The sequence below is a fragment of the Opisthocomus hoazin genome, chromosome 2 (assembly GCF_030867145.1).
Source record: "Opisthocomus hoazin isolate bOpiHoa1 chromosome 2, bOpiHoa1.hap1, whole genome shotgun sequence".
Classification (NCBI taxonomy): Eukaryota; Metazoa; Chordata; class Aves; order Opisthocomiformes; family Opisthocomidae; genus Opisthocomus; species Opisthocomus hoazin.
This window is the reverse complement of record NC_134415.1, coordinates 121,618,282-121,634,458: the sequence shown is the minus strand read 5'-3', so window position 1 is coordinate 121,634,458 and position 16,177 is coordinate 121,618,282. Positions and strand designations below refer to the sequence as shown.

Below are 16,177 nucleotides of genomic sequence, written 5' to 3'. Positions count from 1 at the left end.
GGACTGGCACAGCTAAATACAGAACCGTGGGAATCCTGTTTCCCAGCTAGGGACTGACCTCAATGGAGTCCCTGTATGGATATGCTGGAATTACTTGGCAGTCCAACTGTGGCTTCCTTAGAAGGGCGGTGAGGGGAAGCAACTTGAAGGCAGAAAAACAACTTCTTCATGTTCCTACTGGTAGCAGTCAAGCCCTGCGGGTTTGGCCCCGTGCCCTGTAACTGCCAGTTGAGTCCCCCTGGCAAAACTGAGAGCGAGCCAGCGTAAGTGGACTGGTTTGATGGTTAGACTAAACAGAGAGTTACTATCAGGAACTTTCAGTTCAATTAATTTTGTTTTACATGGCTGTTCTTTATGACACTTTTCATGGTTCGCTTCCCTTTCCTCAGTATTTCCCACCATTCTGATACTCTTTGCTGCAAGTACTTCATCTGACTATTAGTAAACTCCTTGTTAACTTCACTGGGGTGGAGGGCTGTTGCTTGGAAATGTATTGGCTCATGTATATAGGTACCTGTGGCATAACAGGCTCTTATGCATCACAGGGGAGTTGTAACTCTGGATGGACAAGGGGTCTTGTCAAAGACTTTTTGTCACTCTGTAGGTTGGCAAATCCTGATCCATATTGTCATTCACTTCTCAAAGAATACATTGCAAGGCATGAATTGTGCAAATATCAGTTGCTCCTTCCCCAGTAGATTGGATTTATTTGTGTCTACTAATTCTATTTTTAATCAATTTGTCAGCTCTGAAAGACTCAGTCCTACTGTTCTTCTGGTTTTGTTGTTAAGTATAATGGCTCTCATTTTTTACCTTTTCCTTTAATACTTATGTTCATTGAGTGATAGATTTCATATCACAGTTAATAAAGCAATGAATTTGAGTTTCTGTAGCAATCCTGACTGAAAGCTGTCTGGCTTGTACATATCATAACTTTAAATTTTGTCAGGTTTTGGAAGAAGGCTTTTTTACAAATGCTTCAGTTTGAGGCAGTTCCTTGGCGCTCACCTTTCAAAAGTAGCTCAAATTCAGAAGTCACTTGAGGCATATCCATAATGAATATAAATGCGGAAAAAAGAAAGCCATGGAAGATTCTGCTGCTTAAAAAAGAAGGTTTGTATCATAAACAGTTCAGCAAATTAGTTGCTGACAACTGCAGATAGCTTTAGTGTATTGAATAAGGTATATTTCCAAATAAGTTTCTATTTAAGTTCTGCATGGGGCTTGCTCTTAGGCCTCTAACGTGCAGCATTTCCTGTTGCTAAGAGAAGAAGTGGTGGTAGCAAGGTAATATCATTCATGAGTTCTATTTTGGTGATAATCAACTTGTGAAAATAAATGGAAGTAACTGGACTCCGCTCTTTTGTGTGCAGCTGTAATCGGAAGAAGATTTTACAAGATTCTTTAATGTAGCTGGAATGTATGTGTAATCTTTTGACCTCGTTCTTAGTTTTTGATGACTGTGGTATGTTAAGTGCTGATAATTGGGTTTGCTCTAGGCTGAAAGCTGACCTGCTCTCTGCAAAGGAGAAGATCAGATCTTCTGTTGTAAGAGGCACTCAGAGCAGCTACCTCAGAAATTACAAGGCAGTAACTGCTAAGAGCAAGGATCTCTGAAATACGGCAATTTCTTGGAGAGGAGATGCTCTCTTCAGGAATGCTTCTTTTTCAGCTTAGTTTGAATTTGACTTTTCACCAGAGGTTTTTGTCCTGTTCTCTGAGTTTTCTTTTTTATGCCGTCTGGTTTGCCTCAGAACTCAAGCTGCCCTACTGTGAAAGTTGCCTTGTAGCTTCAGCTAGTGGAACATGGCTCCTAGGTATGAGAGCAAGAGGCACATGCTTTTCACTGTGTTCTTGGGAGTCAGCTCTCCCTGTTTAAGCCGTGTGCAAATGAGGCATCTAATCCAAATTAGTTTTTAGCTTCCTTCTCCAGCCAGTGGGGAGAGGAGGAGATCTTCAGAGATTTGTTGCATCCAAATATCAGTGTTCAAAATAGATGGGATTAGTTGTCCTATGGAGATGTATGTCTATTTCCACTGAGTAGCAAAGAAGCCTAAAAATTAACTTTGTCTCACTGTCAAATTTTTAGAAGACTAATTTTAGAGGAAGTTAATCCTGTCCTTGGTTCAAAAAAGTACTGAGTGACATTTGTAAATTTTGCAAGTAGCAGTCTGTCCAACTAATTATCTTCCAGTCCTTGCTTGATTTAACTTAAATATGATGTAGTCTTCATATCATGTCTCCTCTGGGAAAGATGAGGGGAGTGTCTAACACCTTTATGAAAGGAGTATGCAGTAGTTAAAACCGGCAGCAGGCACTGGCAAGAAAATGGAGCCAAAGGGATGTTTTAAAGACCTGTCCGAAGGGATCAGTGCAATGATCCGACCTGCACTTTGTTTTTCAAACCATCCCTTTTCTGTCTGTCTATAGCAGTGTTGCTAGAACTGCTCTTCTTATTTTAAGCTTTGTGTGTGGGAGGAGTAAATCTGTTTAAAACAAATGTGATTGAGTGGTAGTTTGCACAGTACAGTGTTGTCAGCCCTGCTCTTCCAGTTCCCATTGCGTTCCTTGGTAGTTCTTAAGAATACAAAACCTGAGTACCATTAGAGTATGTCAGACCAGCAGTCCCTCCAGCTCAGTGTCCTGTTCCTGCCAGCCACTAACAGGTGCAAGTGTACCTGTCTCTAATCATTTCCCAGCCACCACCTATTTTCAACTTAGCAGACTTCCTAGCCGTAAATCTTTCTTGTTAAATGAAGAACTGCAGCTGACTTTCTTGTCTCTTATGTTTTAGAACTAAAAAAACAAAGAAGGCATCTGCTCCTCCAACCAAGGAAGAGAAACTCAAATTAACCATTTTTGAAGATGAAGAAGATCCTGATGAAGGACTGTTTGGCCCAGAAAAAGATTTCTTATTGATTGATCCCAGGAAGAAGATGAAAGAGAGTAATTCTGTTCTATACTTGTATATACACAGATTGTTTTATCTAAAGCATGTATATAACTGAGCTTTTAAAATGTGGTGATACAGAGTATACAGGCTAAATAATGACTTGGGAATGTGAAGGCATAAATCTTCAACTGGGGCAGAATCATCTAGAATCATTCAGAAAGAATAAAGAAGACCTGTAGTTCCCATGGCTGTTCACTGTTGACATTGTGGGTTTGGATATTACAGGGCTGTTGGAGCTGGCTGTCCCACAGTCACTCATGCAACACTAACAAGAGTAATGTCACCTACTTTGGAGTGCAAGAAGAAAGCAGATTTACCAGATCCTGAGAGTGCAGAGTATTGCTGTACTTTGTGGATTGGAAGTTCTTGTAAAAAAAGAATTGTCTACATGATCTGTCTTTTCAGCTCAGTAGCCAGATTTACTAGCTAGTGTTAATGCAGGTGTTGTGTTATGTAGCATGATTAAACTACATAATTTTCTGGTTCCACTTTCTAGATCTGAAATTATTTGAAGATCCAGACCTTGGTGGGGTGGTAAGACTGGGTGACTCACTACTGCTGCCAGCTGCCTGTAAGAACAGGGAGCATGTGCTGAACACGGGTCCTGAGGAGGACACTGAGGAACTGCTGAGGTACACATCTCAAATCTGTGGTGCGGGTTGCAGGTGATCTCGGGCAGTATTTAGACCTTAAAAGAGATGAATTTGAGAGCAAAGATTAAAGACTTTGAATGCTAACTGTGAATCAATACTTCTGCTTACAAGTAAAAGGTAAGATATGTGTCATTGAACTTGGAAATCAAACACATTAAAAAGGAAATTAGCAAGACCCTGTAAGAAAGGTAGGGTGCAAGGTATTCTCCTGTGACTCCAAAGGAAGGGTCCTGAAGGCCCAGGCCATGCCGTCTAGTCCCCGTTTTCTAACATGACACTTCCACTTTCTGCAAGTGATCCACAGGGGATGAAAACTGACCTCCGTTATGAAAAGTGACAAACAAAGCCCAGAAGCAAAGAGGAATTCAGCTTCAGTGAGCTGAAATGGGGCGCTCTTGCCACAAGAGGAGTGATTTTCTGCTGGTGGCTCACAGACCTCCATGCCCACTTCCTGGAGGAATCCTGAGCACACCTCCACAGCTGTAAAGGACTCTCATTAATCACCCTGCATTTAATTTTTAATCTAATGGAAAGGAGGGCCAGAGCTCACAGTTACAGGAAGGAATAATGTACTTGCTCTTACACTTACCTGCCACCTTGTTAGTGTAGCGCTGGAACATCTCATCACTTAATGTGTTTTATTCCTGACGTCTCTCCCAGAAGGCGAGTTTGCCTGCACTGGTAATGCTTAAGAGATAAAGCCAGGGAGCCAGTGCCCAGAGACCAGCATCACCAGGGAATCTGTGCTGCACCAAAGAGCCAGATTCATGCCTTCTGGATCTCAGGCTGGAGTCTGAATGATGAGGCCAACCGGCTTCCAGTGGTAATCCTTGCCAGCCAGCTCCTGTTAGGATGTATGATTTCCACAGCACGTACTAAACCCAGGAGAGAGAATCTGTGTGTGGTTTCAAACATCTTCTGAAGCAGGTAGTTTTGCAGCTATTGCTTTCTATGCATGCAAAAGTGCTAGCTATTGCAGCAGTAATACCTAACAATTTGAACAGAGGTTAAATTGGGTTGTGTGCTATCTCACATTACATCCTGACAGCCCACGTGATGTTGATAGAAGCTGATGAGGCAGGACATGACCAGATTTAGTACTGTAGTATAGTGGGAGCAAACACGTATATGCTTGCAATACTTTTGCGTTTGCTTTCTCCTCTGCTAGCAATCTCAGCATATAGTGCTTGATCCAGATTGTTCATGTGGCTAGAAGAGAAGTGCCTGTTTCAATGCAGTCCTTGCATTATTATCCACTAGTGGAGAGAGCTTCTCCATCTGTCGTGTTAATGTCCTTTGGATTATATGTTTTCTCTTCCTCTGTGGCAGAGAAAGGTCTCTGAAGTCTGCTCCGAGACCAATAGACCATGCTTTTAGATCAGTTTGGGGTCATCAGTGTTAGCAGCACACCCAGGTGGTAGTGGAAACCCATGGGAAAAGATTCTGTTTCTTTTAAATTCCAGTAGTTTTCGTTTATTCTTGAATTGCCCCAGTACTTTCAGTAGCTGACAAGTCATCAAGATCCAGTTGGAAATGAATGCACGTAATGAAGCAGAAAATCATGCCAGCATTCCAATGGGAAAGTTGCTACAGGAATCCAGAGGCAACTCCTGGCTGTGCAAGAGGTATAGGCAGATAAGCCAGGACCTGTTGACCTGTTCGGGTGCCTAACACCCTCTGAAATCCGCCGGATAAACCTAGTTCACAGTGTTATCTGCACATCATAGAGAGCTGGTGGACTGAACTGCAAGGCTACTGGGGGTAAAGGAGAAGCTGTTAAAGGAGGGAAGAGTAGAGGCAGTGCTATTTTATCCTAGTAGAATGTTTCACCTCGCCTGTATATAAATTCATTGCAGTCACCTGAAATCCTGTAGCTGAACTTTCTAAAGTGGTAATGAACAGTGCACTTTGTTTTCTGTTTAGCCAGAAGCCTTAGCAGAACTGTCAAGTCTAATACAGAGACAACATTTGAATCATCTTCCACCTTCCCTTACCACTAGACTGGTGTCACATGTTCTTGCAGGGCAGTGCCGCAGTCTCTTTTCCATGCGGTGACCCTTTACAGTGAAAAGAAGTGTTCAATGTGAGTTGAACCTTGCAATCTCTCTGGCATGGGGCTTGAGCGTATGTTGAGGCCTAAGAATAAATCTTGCCTTTGCCCTGTAGATGTCAGCAATCCCTCTCCCCTCCCAAAGGGGACTGAAGAAATCTCTCCCCAGCCCTCAGATCAAAGTGGGAGCTGTGATGACCCATTCCTCCAGTGGGCTAGAGCTGGGTAAGCTACTAGAGGAAAACTGGCAGGCGTCTTGGTCTGTTGGACATACTCTGTTACACTATACAGAAAATTTGCCTGGACACATTTTATCAAGACGTCAGGCTGCCCTGAGCTATGATGCACCAGCAGGTCTGTGGTAGGTCCAGAAACCTAGACATGTTCGCTGTACACAGATGGATTAGCTGAATAATGTAGATGTGGTAGCTCTTGACTTATATAGAGTACATTTGCATGTACCACATGGTCTGCTCACATGCATGTGGTAGATCCGAGAAGGGTCTGGCTTACTGGGAAATGTACTTTCCAGTGAATCATGGGCAAAGATAGGAGAGCAATGCGTAAAGCAGAGGAAGGCAGAACCTTCTTCCAAAGGGGAGATGGGAAAAAGATGATGTTCAGAGCAGAACACAGGAGCAAGCAGGACCTTCGTGATCTTTATGGTACCTGAGTGGTTGTAGCAGCAGTAGCACTACAGCCCTGTCAGCACAGAAGTGAATCCCCAGCAGTGACTTGTAATTCTAGAGGAAGAGACTGTTATGGAGACAAAGGAGTCTGCAAAAGGTGCGTGGGCTGTGCTTGTCACAACATGCGGGAGAAAAGAATATGATAAATGTTCTCATTGCAAACTGAAGACTGTGCTCTCTGTGGATACCTGCTCAAATGAAATGAGAATTACTATTTTAAATAGGATCACCTGCTTTGCATTAACAAATGTCGAGCTTTGAGAAGAGCCAATTGCTTTGAAAATGTAATGAAAGATTTCTTTTTGTGGCAATAAGACCCATGTCCGTTAAAACAAATACCTTCCCTCTTCCTGTTCATTGACCAGCCTTTTACTGGTTACTAATTTCTTGGCCTACCAACAAATAGTAAGTGATGGTGATGGAGAAACTAGGTGAGCTACCTCACTCGAACCACTGGCATTGTAGATGCGGACATGCTTTCCTGCCACTACGTCTGCTGTAAAACATCAGTGAGGTGCCTGTAGAGCACTGTGCTTTCATGTCCATCCACAACTTAGGGCCACAAAGATAATCCAAGGGCTGGAGCACCTCTCCTGTGACGAAAGGCTGAGAGAGTTGGAGCTGTTCAGCCTGGAGGAGGGAATGCTGCAGGGAGACCTTATTGCGGCCTTTCAGTACCTGAAGGGGCCTGTAGGAAAGATGGGGAAAATCTTTTCAGCAGGGCCTGTTGTGACAGGACAAGGGGCAATGGCTTTAAACTAAGGGAGGGTAGATTTAGACTAGATATAAGGAAGAAATTTTTTACCATGAGGGTGATGAAACACTGGAACAGGTTGCCCAGAAAGGTAGTGGAGGCCCCATCCCTGGAAACGTTCAAGGCCAGGTTGGACGGGGCTCTGAGCAACCTGGTCTAGTTGAAGTTATCCCTGCTCACTGCAGGGGGTTTGGGTTAGGTCACCTCTAAAGGTCCCTTCCAACCCAAGGCATTCTATGATTCTGACTTGTGGAAAAGAGATAAATTGCTGTGGTAGGAACAAGCAAGATCAAGTCCAATCATGTTGCCTTCAGGAAAAAAGGAGCATGTCATGCTCTTCCTTCATGGGATGTGGTTTGAGAAAGGGAGGGATAGGTAACCAACTCTTTTTGGCTTATCTCTTCACCACAGGGATACGGAGGAACTCAGGCTTTTCTGAGGAGTCCTGGGTCCCATTGCTTTTGACTCTTCCAAGGTGCAAGGTGACCAGCTGCAGTGAGATGAAAGGGTAGCTGATCAACCCTTTCCCAGATGTTAAAAGAATTATCTTTGGGAATGGATTTAGGACGAGGATTCTCTTTTCTCCTGTCATTTTCCTGGGTCACGTCATACCATATAGAGATTCATTCTGGATGCATTTGGCTATTTACCTCCACTCTCAAAGGTCCTCTTCAGGTCTGATTTCCATTTAAGCTAGAGACAGAAATCAGCTTCCACAGAAATTAGTATCCTCATGGATTCTCATGCCGTCTTATTTTCTCATGTCCGTACACCCAGTGGCCGCAGATGTGCAAATTAAGTTTCCATGCAGCAGGACTGCAGTCGACCTCTTCTGCCTCATTAATCTAAATTGTGCTTGCCTCATGTGATGGATCAGGTGTTTGTGGAAAACCAATGCTAGAACTGATCCTGTGAATGTTGCAACAGCTCTGTGGGCCCACGGAATTACACAAATTATCACACATCCTAGCCTGAAATAATCACCGCAGTTGTCTGAGCAGCTTTTTAGGAGAGATTTAATTAACTTCACCTTTGATAATGAAAAGGGAGTTGAACTGGAAGGAAGCAGCTGTCAGTGTAAGATTTGTCTTTTTCCAGTGCTGAGAACAGTGCCAGCAGCAGGATCCCAGTTCTGCTGCGCTGTGATGGTAGACCTGGTTTGTTCTTTCTTAGGATTATGCTGATCTAAGCCTGCTGTTGTTGAAAGGGACCATCCAGCTCTTTTTGCGACAGCCGCAGCATCCTGCCTGTGCCCTTAAAGGAAGATTTTGTCTGTATTTACAGGTTGGTCTGTATTTACAGCTGTGAACTGTGCCATCGTGATGGAAGTGATGACCCTCTCAGGACCATTACATTGTTATTGTGAAACCGCATCCTAACAACGGCCATTTCTAAACGCCGTTCAGTCTATACAGTTTCCTGAGCAGGTTTGTTAGCTTCAGGTTTGCCAAGGAACTGTTGCCACCTTTGACATGGAAAAAGTTTGTATGTTCTTCATTCAGCACGCCGTTAGCAGATGCTGAATTGAGAGAGCAACACTTACATATTCGGACTAGCCAGGAGTCGTATGGGACACCACCTCCAGCACCACATGATGAGAAATGCTTTCTTGGTGTCCTGAGGATGTGAGAGCAGCACCATAGTTGGGAGAAGAGCTTTGAGAAACTGCAGAGGGTTTAAATCTAGATCCTTTGGGCAGAGGGTTGTTTGGGTGATGGGCAAGTGGTAGAGGGGGTTAAAATAACCGAGTCAGAATTTCCTGACCTTGATTTGGCTGCAGTAGCTCTCACTAGACAAATAAATTCTTCTTTTCTTGATGGTTTTTGGTGGATTTTCTTTGCTGCCCAAGAGCACTTTGCATGATGGTTTTCAAGCATTTACTTTGTTCATTTCTTTTTTTTCTGTGATGTGTAGGGATGCTATTTACAAACAGTGAAAGAGCTACAAAGTAAACTTGGCCAAAAGAATAGAAAGGCTTTTGCCAGACAGGAATCATAAATTCTTGCCCTGCCCCTAGGAACATGTATGGGTTGTACAGAATAATGCAGAGAGGTAACCTAAAGTCCTAGTCCTTCCTAGTGTAGCAAGAGATGGTTTTGCTAGGCTGAAGAGTCACCAGATTTCAACCGTCTTACCCCAGGTTGCTTGCATTTGTGACACCCGTCTTCAGCTGGGGGGTAAAAGCTGCCTGCTCCCCCCCACCCATGTCTTTGCCTAGTGACTGGGGAACTTTCTAGAGAAGCTGGAGACGGAGGTTTGAACATCTTCAGCTGAGGAAAAAAGGAACCAGCTCTCTGGTTCAGACTGTAAAAATCGAATTGTCTCATTTCCTGGGTGAGTGATCTAACCAGTAGGCTGTTTTCCTCAGAGGGCTTCTTGGGAGCCTGTGCATGTAGGACTTACCTGCACTAATGAGCCTATTCTCTGGCCCTCAGCCATGCAGCACCATGGCTGCACACATGCTGTTAGACTCTCTCCAGCTCCAGAACAAAGTGACTGCATGCAGCTGCCTGCTGGGAACGGTCCCTGTCCCACACCAGCTCCAAGGTGTGCCTAGGAGTTTTTTGGAAGAGGGCTAATCTGTCCCAGACCAAAGCTGTGCCAGTGGTTCTTGCAGCATTTCAACAGTACAGACTCTCACGTTCCACTGTCCAGACATATTTCCTGGCACTGGTTAACGTACCAATATGAACTTACCTGAAATGGATTGCAGGGGAAAGCAGGAGCCGGAGGGGAGATACCTCCTATGCAGCCCACTGTGCTTTGTGCTCTTGTGGTTAACTCCAGCCTGTGTTATTTCCATAGGCCTTGTTAGACATCACACTCTCTCTCTACTGACCATAGCAGAAGTGATGGTCAGCAGATGCTTCGAAGCCTCCTGCCTATTTTGGGGCACCAGTCTTTTCCCAAGACATATGTATGATACTACAGCTGTCCCCAAGGCTTCACTAGGTATCTCTCGTACTTGGAATTAACATCAGACAAAATAAAGACACCGATAATAAGATAGGGAAAGATAAAAGTCTGTTCTGCAATAACTGCTGTGAGTTGCATAACCTAGCTTCAAGCATGATCCTTTTGGATAGTTTAGCAAATTATGGGAGTTTTTATCTCTTGCTTTCAGTACAGATTCTCCTCATTAGAGCATTCCTAGCAAGCAGAGGTCACTGTCCCCATCATGCTAGATGCTGTACACGCACATAGTCATTCCTGTCCTAAAGATCTTGTCCGGATAGACAGGACAGAGTTCAGAGAAACAGCATCTAAAGTGTTGATGTTCTGATGGCAGCTGCGTCTGTCTCCGAGTCAGAACTTGTACAGTCTCTTGAAGTCCACATGCTAGCAGCCACATCACAGGGCTTTGTGACAGCCTTTCTTCAGTAACGGTTTTGATTGCTTTCTCTGTCTGGAAACAATGAAATTCCGTGAATCAGCACAACAGTATGGCAGGAATTTTAAACAATGTGGCACTGCTTTTCCATTACAGAAAAAGAAAGAAAGTAATTAGAGAATGATTAATTACATGGATTCTGTGCCTGATTGTCCATAAAAAGATGGGGGATGGGGGTGGGAAGGTTCTTCCTTTAATCTCCTTGTTATTTCAGAACAGTTGCTTGATTTTTTTTTCTTCCTCCTCCTGGCCTGGAGTTAAATATGGTGGTAGTTATGCACTGTAACAATTAATTTTCTTCTCAAGAAATAGAAGTCCTTGTTTCTATCTGTGCCTGAGGCATTTTGCATTTTACCTCTTTAGTTTTCCAAAGACAGTTATGTCTCACATGATCACATGGCAGTGGATCAAACAATTTGCCTATCACTGCAGCACTGAAAAGCAGGTTTTGAGACAAAGACCTCATATTATCTGCTGTGTTCTCTGTAAAAGGCTTCTGTCTAACCAAGGTCTTTAAAAAATTCAGGATGAAAAAAGGTGATTTACGTGATCAGCTTCCAGACTTTGAAAAATCCTGTCCTGCAGAATTTTTGGCCTAAAAGTACACTATCAAAAAAACCCCACCACCACTCACAAAAATAGCCACACAACCTACTGGACTGCATCTTTTGTGGTTATTTTATGACTCTACTGAACGGTTCTGTTCCTGTGATTAGCACAGAAATTAATAGAGCCACACAGGAGTAGAGAATTCAGGAAGCTGTACCATCTGATCAGGTTAATGAGCTGCATGTACTGCTGCCCCTGCTGGGCAGTGCACCTAGTCCTCAGGCTTGCTCCATATGATCTGTACATAGAAGTACAGATCATTCATCTGGTTATTATGGTTTCTGTTATTTATGACCAAAACTTTATGACATGGACACTGATTCATTCAGTATTTATTTATGCCAAGGAGGGAGGCATCAGATCAGCTAAAGAAAACTAGACTTCAGAAATACCAGCCCTAACATGTTTTGCTTATTACACAGCAAAGAGAATAAGAACATGTCTTGGCAATGTGATCACAGGTGTGATACCTCTTGGATATCAGAGTTTGAAGCAAACAAAGATGTCTGGGTTTAAATTAAGTGAATTTCTTCTATGTAGATGAGGAATTCAGAAGGAAGGAATACACCGAGAAGGTGTTTTGTAAGTTAGGTGGGGTATGTCACCCACAGGGAATCACAGAAACTAAGACACATCAGAAATCTTACTATCTAAATAAAAGAGAATATAATCTCCAGAATTGCTTGGGGCATGAAATTTCAGGTAACAGCAGGAGCTGCCTGCTGGAATACAAAGTCCACAAGGTGGAGTTCAAGGTGCAGAGCTTTGAGACAGTGCCCCAGTTCTGTCCATCGATTGATCTGTTTTGGTATTTTCTAGTTTTAGATATTAGTGTTCAGGCAGTTGATTTTACAAGATTAGACTTGGTTAAACCTGAACCTTTTTAGATTCCCTCTGGGAGTCAAAAAAGGATCAGACTTCAAGAATGGTTTTATCTTAAAGGCTTCTGACTATATAGCAGAAAATTCAGGCTAATCCTTTTTCACTGTATGGCCAAATTCATGGTAGATGTAGTTTGTTTCAGCCTGGACAGTGCAGTCATGAGTTCCTCACAGCTTTTAATAAGGGTGAATGCAAAAAAGAAACCCTTGAAATTGTGCAATTTTTCTTAACAGTAGTGGAATCCTTAGCTGAGGGTGCTGGAGATGTTTAAGTTGAGAAGCGCTGCTGTTGAGTGTTCTCAGGGTGTCTGAGCATTAAAATCTCCATGACTGAGCATTCTTCAGTGAAGATGGTAACATCTTCTTTCATCCAGCTGCTCTAAGCCTGCGCCACGCAGTTTTTGGTCACAGTTTTGGTGCGAGGACGAAGCCACTCTGAGTTTGGCTTCTGAAAAGAACGATAAGCGATGCTGAGCTAGTGCAAAGTAAACAGTTTGATTTTAGAGTCCAGCTTCTTCAAGCTGTTCCCTTGCAACAGCTTCTCATGAGGGAAACCGTTAGATTGTCCAGTTTCTAATGATTGAGCATGGGGGGATGGGGATGAAGAGGAAGCAGAGCAGAATGTGAAAAATTTTACTACCCCATGAAAATTTATGAGCTCTTGAGGAAACAAACCATCCTGTCACAGATCAAAACCATTTTTTTTCCCCAGACTAAAACCAAGTTGTTTTTATTTTGATAATTGCAAATTGCTTTTAATTTAGACATTTGAAAACCTGCTGTAAAAGTAATTAACTTGCATGGTGAACTGAAAAATCACATTATAAAAAGACAGTTCTTACTTTGGTAACACTGAAACTTTCATGGAAAGCTCTTCCTGAAAGAGAAATTCATTGAAGTTGATCCTTTGCTAAGGAAAATTTTATTTTGCAATATTCCATTTTCTTACAAAACATAAAGCAGTTCAGAAATTCCCCAAACGTTACTGATTTTTTGTTCTCATTCCAGAGTTGAAGATGATTTAGAGAAACTCTTGAAAGTAGCCTCCAAACCAAAAGCTAAGGTACCATCAAAACCACCGTTGCCTCAGAAGCCACCAGTTGTCCCCAGGAACACTAATTCATCTCGACTGGCAAAGCCAAAGGAAAGCAGCATTCAGACAATGAATGAAGTGGACATTCTCCAGTATATCCAGGAAAATGAATCTATCAACAACCAAGATACAAGTCTTTTTTGAACATTCATATTTTTTAAATCTCATGACGCCTTCTTGGCCCAGTCTCCCAGTGAGCTCAAGTGATGGTAGCAAGAATTGACCAGATCTCTTTCTGTACTGTCATACAGAGAGCAGCAAGTTTGACTGGCAGAGGCTTGACACGATACATTTAAAACAACGCCATTGTGGTATAATGTTGCCTTAGATTTTCAGGGGTTTACAAGGAATGTGGACAAGGGCATAACATTACATATTGTCTACTACTATTTTAGTATCAACATAGTACAGTTTTGGCCAGTTTAGTCCTGATTGAAAATGGTAAGTGTGTTGCACACATGGCATCTCTGAGTAGTGTCCAACAAATGGTCTGAGGCAGGACAGGATGCTGTTCCTGCCATTTTAGACAGCGTATTTCAACTCACTGAAAAGGTAGTTTTCCTTTTATCCTGCGCATTTTTGTAGCAGCCCTTTCCTCCCTGGCTGGTATTTCACTAATTATAACCAGGAACTGTTAAGTATGGGTAACAGTTCCCCTGTAGTTCAGAGAAACACTGAAATCCCAGCTAAGCCTGACAATCTGATGCCTTTGTTGCTGCGCAGATGCGAACTTGTGCAAGAACTTGTAGGACTGCGAGGACTAGACGCTATGCATCTCTGGCCCCTGGGGAGAATAGCAAATGACTGAAGATGGCTAAGAATGCAGCTCCAGACATACACGGAGGTTGCAGGGTGTTGGAGATTTGGATGCTGTAGGCCTGTTGGGAACCTACTCGAGATTCACAAGAGCTATTTTTTTCCAGCCAAGTCTTCCTGGGCTTCTACTGTAGTTAGTGGAGAGAAAGAGATTTCTCCAGGAGGTGACTCAGTGCAGGTGTCCTAATGGAGGAGCTCTGAATTGCTTTCTGGAGTGACTCTCTCTTTCTCCTTCCCTTCTCCCAGAACTTAAAGAAGAAGCCATGGTGATTAATTCCCCTAAGCTAAAATGAGTTTTGTTCATTACTATGGCAATGGTTAAAACAAGGGAAGACTAACTTGGGATTATCCAGAGGAAAAAATAGGAAGAAAATACACTGGAGAAATTTTAATATGCAGGAAAAGAAAAACGTGGTAGAACGGGCATCCCAGACACACCCCATTCTTCCCCGGCTCAGGCACTCTGATTGAACATGCTGAATTTACATCTAATGTGGGCTGATACCTGCTGTCGTGTGGAAGGAGATTCCTGAACTCATTCCACGTGTGTTCTATCCAAATGTTAAGACAAGCTCCCCAGAGGGAAAATATTAATATATTGAAGCCATATCACTATCCCCAAATTTGCCTTTCTAATATAGAACAAAATAAATAGAAAACATTATATTTTTAATAATGGAAGTTATCTCTATTAGTATTTCCTTTGTAAGCCAATGGAAAATATGATAAAGGTATTTTGGTTTAATGGACAGATGAAACTTAACCATTGGCTTTTGTGTATGTACAGTATATTTCAGTATAATAAAACATTTTGCTAACCTGCAGGTGTTATTGTTGTTCTCTAGGTTGTACAGTAGCAGCAAATCGGAGTTGAAGGATGGGTTCCATTTAACACCTAAGGAGCGTTATGTGGTGTTAAAGTGCGCACTCAGCTAAAACCCAGTGTAAAGAAGTATGAAACCGAGAATGTAGCTGTGCTCATATTTCGTTTTAGAGCAGCCAAAGGTAAAACTACATATGGGCAAAGGTAGTACGTGATCCTTTCTGCTGTCACAGTGTCCTGGTGCAATTAGGAAGCTTGTTTATCCCATTCTGCAAGAGGGGAAAGAAGCACTGAGGAGAAAGTAAATGACTTGCCAGAGAGCAGGCAGAGAAGAGCAGGCAGGAGAAATGAATTCATGACAGCTTTTCTGTGGCACTACCTGGTCTCGTGAACAACTGCTATATATTTAACTGAGGGTTGAGGAATCTTGATCTTTGCTTTGTTCAGCACTGTTCGGGGAGGCTACTTGTGTTTCTGTGTTCTTGGCTTACAGCCCATCACACAGCTTGAACACTGCCAAAACTGCCATGTTAAGGGCCATGGATTTCATGATCTTCACCCTTAGTACAGAATCAACAAAATAAAAGGATTGAGATTTCTTCAAGTAAATTAGAGAAATCATAAAAGAACAGAGGTGGCAGGGGCCTAGGAAGACCAGTTTGTCCACCATCCTGCCCTAAACAGGTACACTGGCCTGTGTCCTGCTGGTGACACATCTTACTGGCCAGGACAAGTTGTTACTGGTGTGAGGTTACAACTGGAAGAGTAAGCAGATGGCAGAGCAGTTGGAGTTCATGGCTGAACACAGTTAGGCTGGAGAGATACCTGAGCATAGGCACTGGATTAGTCTTGCAGCAGCAGTAGTTATGCCTGTGTTATCTCGACATTATTCTAACCTGTCCTTAGAAGTTTGTCTGAGTGGAGAGCACCGCTGGAGATGTCATAGCCTCCCTGGGTGTGCCGTTACAATTCTTTGCCATCCTAGTAAAATGTTTTCCTACAGTTTGACATAACTGTTGCTGCCTGCAGCTTAAGCTCGTTACTTCTAATTCTCATCACCACAGAAAGAGAACAAAGAATATTCCTTTCGGTCTCGTTTCTAGACTGAACAACTCAGCCCAGTGATGGTAAGACGGGTCAGGACATCACTGTGGTACCAGCTTCCCACAGCTTGGTGTGCTCTAGATGAATGTTGTCATCTTGCATTAGATTTCTCCCCTGTTTTTAGAAGAATTGCTGCATATCTGCATACCAATTTACCAGGAGCAATAAAGGATGCCAGCATCCCACACCCTTTCATTAACACCGCTTGGTGCAGTGACACAATGTGCAGCCTTTGTTCCCGCTGGGACTATGTTCCTCTCTCACCGTTCCGCCTAGCAGTGTCATCTTGTCTGCATTCCACCACCTCTAAGCTCCACTGTGAAATGGCTCATGCTTTTGCAAAGCAGTGGGAGGCTAGATA

General features: G+C 43.0%; 1 protein-coding gene across 2 annotated transcripts in view; it reads left to right on the top strand.

Annotated features, from left to right (window-relative positions):
• HS1BP3 (HCLS1 binding protein 3) overlaps positions 1-14,711 on the top strand; it is a 54,072-nt gene extending 39,361 nt beyond the window's left edge. For both annotated transcript variants that reach the window (XM_075414901.1, XM_075414900.1), the window contains exons 5-7: positions 2,795-2,946; positions 3,450-3,585; positions 12,989-14,711. In XM_075414901.1, coding sequence (XP_075271016.1) covers positions 2,795-2,946; positions 3,450-3,585; positions 12,989-13,217 — 517 coding nt within the window. In that variant the 3' untranslated portion in view covers positions 13,218-14,711. The remainder of the gene's footprint in view (positions 1-2,794; positions 2,947-3,449; positions 3,586-12,988) is intronic.
• The last annotated feature ends 1,466 nt before the right edge of the window (positions 14,712-16,177 follow it).